This window comes from Vombatus ursinus, unplaced genomic scaffold (genome assembly GCF_900497805.2).
Source record: "Vombatus ursinus unplaced genomic scaffold, bare-nosed wombat genome assembly UNPS02014793.1, whole genome shotgun sequence".
NCBI lineage: Eukaryota > Metazoa > Chordata > Mammalia > Diprotodontia > Vombatidae > Vombatus > Vombatus ursinus.
This window is the reverse complement of record NW_020954571.1, coordinates 17,785,607-17,793,274: the sequence shown is the minus strand read 5'-3', so window position 1 is coordinate 17,793,274 and position 7,668 is coordinate 17,785,607. Positions and strand designations below refer to the sequence as shown.

Sequence of the window (7,668 nt, the reverse complement as noted above, 5' to 3'; positions counted from 1 at the left end):
GTTTAGCTTTGGAAGTAAATGTTCAGAGACAATAAAAAATGGCTATATCCATAAAGTATTGTTTAAAGAGATTCCCCTTGAAAAAAGTCCCTTGCAGCAATTGCTTGCTGGATAGGGAAGGCAGGAAAAAATGTATTTTTAGATAAGAGGAAAACATCAATAAAATTTATTTTTTTCTCTCTCAACAACAACAAAAAAATCTCTCATAGAAAGTCATTTAAAATAAAAAGAGGCAAACTAGAGGATAAAGTTCAGAACCAAGATTGAGGGGAAGGTAAGGGAATATTCTAACTAAAAGGAATTTTACCAATTATGGGGGGAAAGCAAGGGAATTTTAAAATTCAGAGAAAGGCATTTTTCCTAGGAAATCATGAAGGTTAGCAAAGTCAGCAATAGAGAATTGGAAGCCAGGGAGTGGAAAGAGCTATGAAGGACAGCAGAAGATATCATCTTTTGGCTTTGGGTCTTTGACCAAAACTCCAGCTTCTTGTCCTTCAGTTCCTTTCCAATTGTAATATTTATATCAAATTCTAAGTGCTGTTTATTCTGATCATAAGCTGGCCACTTCAGCAAATCTTCCCCATTAGGATCACTGGAAATGAAATTGTTAGAATTAAACTTCACATTTATAGCAATGTTAGCAAAGAACTGGAAATTAATTAGTTGCCTATCAGCTGGGAAATGGCTGAGCAAATTGTGCAACCTGATTGTACTGGCATAGAGCTGTGCTATAAGAAATGAGCTTAAAAGAAACAGAGAAGCATGGAAAGATTTGCATAAACTGTTGCAAAGTGCAGTAACCACAGTCAGGCCACAAAAACACACAATTACTCCAACAACATAAAGGCAAAGAACAACTGCAAAAACAATTTTAAAAAATGAATGTTGTGAAATTGTAAAGAATAACTTAGCCCCAAAGAAGAGTAATGAAAAGATACCATTCCCTGATCATTTATAGAGGTGAGTGTACCGAGGTGTAGAATATCACATGTGTTGTTAAATTTTTTTTCATTTATATGTTGATCATTTTTACTGATTCTTCTTCCTTTTTGAAATTTCATATATACATATATGCACAAATATGTGTATATGTATAGTTATATATGTACATATGTATAAAGTGTATATATACAGTGTATATATATAGTTACAGTTGTAGTTATAAGGGAAGAGCTCTGGGACATAGATGGAGAAATATATGAGAAAAATCCAGACAATGTAAAAGAGAATAATAAAATTTACTTTTAAAAAGAATTAAACAGAAGTCAAATTAAAACATTTAAATCACTGTTTATCTTTTATCTTGGCCAGGCAAAATTAGACCAATACATAATTATCTTTTTCTAAGTTATTTTCCATCCTCAGTAGCAACTCAAGAGAAAAAGAATACAAAGATGAAGAAGAGAGAGAGTATGGATAAAAAGAGGAAGAAGTACAGGAAGAATAAGAGAGAAAGGGGGAGAAATAAAAAGAGGATGTAGAGAAAAAGAAGAGGAAGAATAAAAAAGGAAGAAGAGAAAGAAAAGGAAAAGCAGCAAGGAGAGAACAAAGGAACAGAAGTAGAAGAAACAAATGTTAAAGCACCAGAAAAAGCAGAAGATGAAAAATAAACATCAGATGAAATGTCAACAATAGAAAAAGAAACATCAGTAGAAGTATCAGCGACAAATATCAAATGAGGATAAAGAAGATTAGAAGAAGGAACAGCAACATCAGAAGCAGAGCAAACAAAAGGAAAAGAAGCAAAAAGAGACACAAGAGAAGTAGAAGAAGGGAGAGAAAGAGAAGGAACAGTAGGAGGAGATGATGAAAGCAACAAGGCACCATGGAAAGAGGAATGGCTTTGGAATCCAAGGCCCTGACCACTTAATTTCTATTTGGCTCTAGACAGTTCCTTAATCCCTCTAAGCCTCAGGGGCCTTATTTTTAAAAACAGAATGGAAGAAAACTACCCAAGATAGTGGAGTAGTGGAAATATTGTCAAGTTCTTCCTCACAACTCCTCCACAAAAATCCAGAAAACACATAAAATGAAGTTCTTCTTTGGAAATGCAAGGAAAATCATGAGTCACTTTTCAAGCCCAAGTCCTCCCGAGACAAACAGAGATGTTTGGGGACTCCGGGAACTGTGTGTAGCCAGGACACATTCTATGGAATCTGTCAGGTTAGGACTGAATGAAAGTTTGCCTGCAGTAAGACGAGAAGAGGACCCTTACCTACTTGGAGGGGCTTGACTTGATGAAGGAAGAAGGAACAAATGTTCTGTCTATTGAGCAAAGATCAAGTACAGAAGAAAGAAGCAGTTGTGTCGTTCTGACACCCCAACAGAAGAATGGGTATCAGCAACTGCCTCTAGCCTAGTCTGAAACCTACAGGGCAATTACTAGGGAAGGAACCCTAGGCCTAAAGTAAGCCTACAATTTTGTCATTCTGAATGAGCAGAGCTTTCCAGATATCTTACATTGGCTGAGTTCAGAAGCAGTCTATTGAAATTACAACCAGAAGTAAGTCCATAGGTATGTTACTCAAACTTAAACCCAGGTCAGGATCTGACAGAGGTCAGACCAGGAATGGAAGGATGGTCAGAATTTTCCCCGGATTACACCATGTGGGGAGCACTAAAATCTTGTAATTTCTCAATCTGAGCTGTTTCTAAGATCCTGGAATGTCACAAAACTCAATAATCTGAGAGAGCAACAACAGGACACAAGCATTGCCTAGGCACCTCTAGAAGTGTGCAAATCCTGGACATAACATAAAGTCCCAAGTCAGGAAGTAGGGTAGAAGAATGAGCAAACAACAAAGAATCCCACCATGAAGAGTTAATACGGTGACAGAATCCCTCAAGACACAAACTCAGAAGAAGATAATGACTTCAAAATACAGCAAAAAGAAAGAAAACAAGTATTTTTAAGCTAAAATGTTCAAGATAACAATTTGGAACGGTGCCCAAATAACAATTTATAATGGTGCCCAAAGGACTATATAAAACTGTATATTTCCTTTAACCCAGCAATACCACGACTAGGTCTGTATCCTATAAAGATCAAAGGAAAATGAACTATAAAAAAGAACTAAAGGAACAAAAACATTTATAGCAGTTCTTTTTGTGTTGGATTGAAGCATACTTTTTTCTGCAACAAGACTAATATGGAAATATGTTTTGCATGACTTCACATGTATAATTGATATCATGTTGTTTGTCTTCTCAACAGGCTGAAGGAGAGAATTTGGAAGCCAAAATTTTTGAGTGTTAAAGTAAAGTATATATTTTTAGAAGTTAAAATCATTTTATAGATGAAAGGAGAGTTGTAGGGAAAAAAAGGAAAAGAAGTGAGAGCTATGGAAGAATTAGAAAGAAAAGTTATAGCTTGCATAACAAGTATACAACCTTAACCAAGCAATATATTCCCTGAAAACTAGAATAAATCAAATAGAAGTTAAACCAATAACAATCTTTTTTAATGTCAAAAGTCTGTAAAAATAGAAGAAAATACAAGGCATCTCATAGCAAAAACAGCTGACTTGGCAAACAGATTGTACCAGGAGAGATAATTTAAGAATAACTGAAGTACCTAAAAGATATGACAAAAATTAAAAAGGGCCTAGACATCACATTTCAAAAAACTGTGATAGAAAAATGTTTAGATCCCTTAGTACCAGAGTGCAAAGTGAGAATAGAAAGATTCTACAGATTATCTTTTGAAAGAAACCCCAAAACTACCAGGAACATTATAGCCAAAATGCAGAGCTTCCATCTCAAAGAAGAAGTACTGCAGTCAACCAGAAAGAAAGAATTCAAGCACCAGGGAGATACAGGCACAGTCTGCCTGCTACACAAGATGTAGCAGCCACTCTTAAGAGGCAAAGAACTTGAAATACAATATTCCAGGAGGCAAAATATATAGGCTTACAATCAAGAAAAACTTATCCAGAAAAGCTGAGTATAAATATATACCATAAAAAATGGACCTTTAATTAAATAGAGACCTTCCAAATATTCCTGATGAAAAGATCAGAACTGAAATACAAATACAAGAATCAGGAGAAACATAAAAAGGAGTGAGCAATCCTAAGGAATAAAACAAGGATAAACTGCTTACATTCTAATATGGGAAGAAGATGCTTGTGTCTCCTCAGTATCCTATCATCATTAGGGATGACAGAGAGAGGCTTTTAAGTATTTTGTTAAATGTTTTGATTACCTTAAAAGAAGAAAGGAAAGGTAGGAGTAAATGTATAGACTGGGAAGGGAAGACAGAAGAAAGGTAGAGAAAATTATTGCACACAAATATGGTGCACAAGTGGAAAACTATACAAATAAGGAGGAAGGGGGTAGTGCAAGTTGATGACACTTGAAGTTCATTTTCACCAAGACTAGTCAGAGGAGGGAAGAAAACAGACAGCTGGTTGCAGAAATCCATTTACTCAACATGTAAGTAAGAAGGAAAGGGGGAAAAGAATTGAAGGAATAAAAGGGAAGGTAGATTAAGGGAGGAATTAGTCATGAACAAAACAAACTCTATCATCAGAAGGAGATCTTGAAGTGGGTTTAAAAGGAAAGAAAAAAGGATAAGAATCTGTGATTAGCCTCTGAGTGGGTCAAAGACAAGTGGGGCAGGGAAACAGAAGCAGATTACATCTCACCTAGAGCACTGGTGCTGACCACACTTCTTTTCTTTGCAACTCTCTTCAAAAAGATAACAAAGAGAAGAAATAGAATAAAAGAATATATTGACAAGAAATTCAAAATTAATGATCACAATCATAAATGTGAATTGGATAAAGTCACAAATAAAATGGAAGAAGACAGTAAAAAAGATTTGATGGAATTTTTACCTTCTAGTAAAAATGGAAGAGTATTAGAAAGAAAATTCAAAAAATATTTTGCTTACAAAAATATACTTGAAAGAATATACATTCAGAATTAAAATAAGGAGATGGAATAAAATCTATTATGCTTTGACTGAAATAAAAAAGGCAAGGGTAGCAAGTCTGAACAGAGACAAGGTAACAAAAAAATAATCAAAAGAGATAGACAGGTAGATTATATTTTGTTGAAAGTTACCAAAGACAATGAATTTATATCAATATCAAACATTAATGTCAAATGCCATAACATATGAATAATTACAGAAAGAGTTAAATGAGTTATAGGTAGAAATAGACAGTAAAAATAATAATAATAGTGGAGAAACTTAATGTACCACTTTCATACATATACAAGACTAAGCCCCCTCCCCAAAAAAAAGTTAAGGACTAGAATAGAATTTTAGAAAGAGTTAGATATGACAGATCTCAAGAGATGATTTAATAGGAATAGAAAGGAGTAAATATATTTCTCAACTGTGTATGGCACCTTTACAAAAATGGAAAATGTTGCAGACCATAATTCATTAAAAATTACATTCAATACATGATAAAAATTAAATGGAGACTAACTTAATTCTTTTTTTTTTTGCTTTTTGGTGAGGCAATTGGGGTTAAGTGACTTTCCCAGGGTCACACAGCTGGTAAGTGTCAAGTGTCTGAGGAGACTAATAATTCTAAAGAATGAGTTGGAAAACAAAATTTTAGGAATAATCAGATAAGGGTAACAATAAGAAAACATAAAAAATTTTGGCATGCAAAGTAATCCTTAGAGAGAAATTAACATCACTAACAATTTTAATCAATAAAGGAAAGAAAAGATCAACAAATTTGGCATATAATTTTAAAAACTAAAAATTAAAATAATTTATAATTTCATCAAATGTTCAGAATACAAAAAATTCACAGAAATCATTAGCAGTTCTGTATGTGTTGGCAACAAAAGTTAGTGGGAATAGATAAAGAAATTGCATTAAAAAAAACCACAGAATTTATAAAATGCTTGGGAATCTACCTGCCAAGACACACTCAGGAATTAATTGAATACAACTACAAAACATTCCTTATATAAATAAAGACATATCTGAATAATCATAGAAATCATAATTTTGGGGGCAAGGTAAAGGAAATAAAATGAAAATGCTACCTAAATTGTTCTACCAATTAAATTACCAAAGGATTAACTTATAGAACTAGAAAAAAAATACATAACAAAATTCATTTGAAGGGAGAAATGGTAAACAATCTCAAGGAAAATAGTGAAAAATATGGGAAGGAAGGAGATCTCTAACACTACTACAAAGTAATAATAATCACAACAATTTAGTACTAGCTAAGAAAGAGAGCCTGATCAGTGGAGCAGATTAATTACACAATATTTCGTTGTTATTATTGTTCAGTCATTTTCTTTTTTTTTTAATGCACAAGGAATTTAATTAAAACTGACTAACTGGGTAATTTACAAGGAAAATCTCTGTCCCTTTCCTATCCTTGTTCCTTAAACAGGCACACACTTTGCCTTGGACCCCTTAGCTACCAGCAGAAAAGGGAACATTATTGGAAGATCACACGGAGTCCTAATAACTTGCACAGCTGGGGCTTGGTCCCAGAGGTAACATAATGTCCTGAGCAGTGCAGTGATGTCATCAGCAGGGATGGTTTCTCCTTTGTGTTGCTACCTGGTTATCCCCTCAATTTCAACTGTTCTACAGGGTCTTTTACAACAGTGTAGAGAGCTCTTTATGGCCCTAGTGCTAGAATGCTTTCAGCTCCTCTAAGGCTGAACCCCCTAGCTGCACCCAGGTAGCACAACAAAATTAATCAACTAACAAGTATTTATTAAGCACTTAGGATACACCAAATGCTATACAGGCTCTGCAGGGATAAGTATATATATATATATATATATATATATATATTTTAGTTTTCAACATTTATTTTCACAAGATTTTGAGTTCCAAATTTTCACACCATCTCACCCCTCCCCCCACCCCAAGATGGCATGCATTCCAAATACCCCTTCCCCTAGTTTGCCTTCCCTTCTATCTCATCTTCCCTTCTCTTATCCCCTTCCCCTTCTATTTTCCTGTAGGAAAGGATAGATTTCTGTACCCTATTTCTTGTATTTCTTATTTCCCAGTTGCATGTGAAAACATTTTTTAAACATATGTTTTTAAAACTTTGGGTTCCAAATTTTCTCCCTTCCTCCCTCCCCACCCATCCACATTGAAAAGGCAAGCAACTCAATATAAGTTATACATGTGCAGTTATGCAAAACACTTCCATAGTAGACATGCTGTGAAAAACTAACTCTATTTCCCTTAATCCAATCCTGCCCTCCCCCATTTATTCTATTCTTTTTTTTGACCCTGTCCCTTATGCGTCTTTCCCATTCTGCCCTCCTCTCTATCATTCCTTTACTGTCTTATCCCCTTCTCCTCCTGTTTTCCTGTAGGGTGAGACAGATTTCCATACCCAATTGAGTGTGTATGTTATTCCCTCCTTAAGTCAAATCCTATGAGAATAAGATTCACTCATTCCCTCTCACCTTCCCCCATTTCCCCTCCACTGTAAGACCCTTTTCTTTTCTGTTTTTTTTGTGAGATAATTTACCCTGTTCTACCTCTCCCTTTCTCCTTCTCCTACTACAATCCTCTCTGACCCCTTAATTTTATTCTCTAGATATGACCCCTTCATCTTCAACTCACCCTGTGCCATCTATCTATATATCTATCTATCTATCTATCTATCTATCTATCTATCTATCTATCTATACATACATATAATTTTTTCTCTCCAA

The 7,668-nt window shown here is 34.6% G+C and overlaps 1 protein-coding gene across 1 annotated transcript in view; it reads right to left on the bottom strand.

Annotated features, from left to right (window-relative positions):
• Positions 1–322: 322 nt before the first annotated feature.
• Positions 323–7,668, bottom strand: part of LOC114048527 (carboxylesterase 1D-like) — a 46,409-nt gene continuing 39,063 nt past the window's right edge. Inside the window, exon 14 of the mRNA XM_027869506.1 lies at positions 323–592. Coding sequence (XP_027725307.1) covers positions 361–592 — 232 coding nt within the window. The 3' untranslated portion in view covers positions 323–360. The remainder of the gene's footprint in view (positions 593–7,668) is intronic.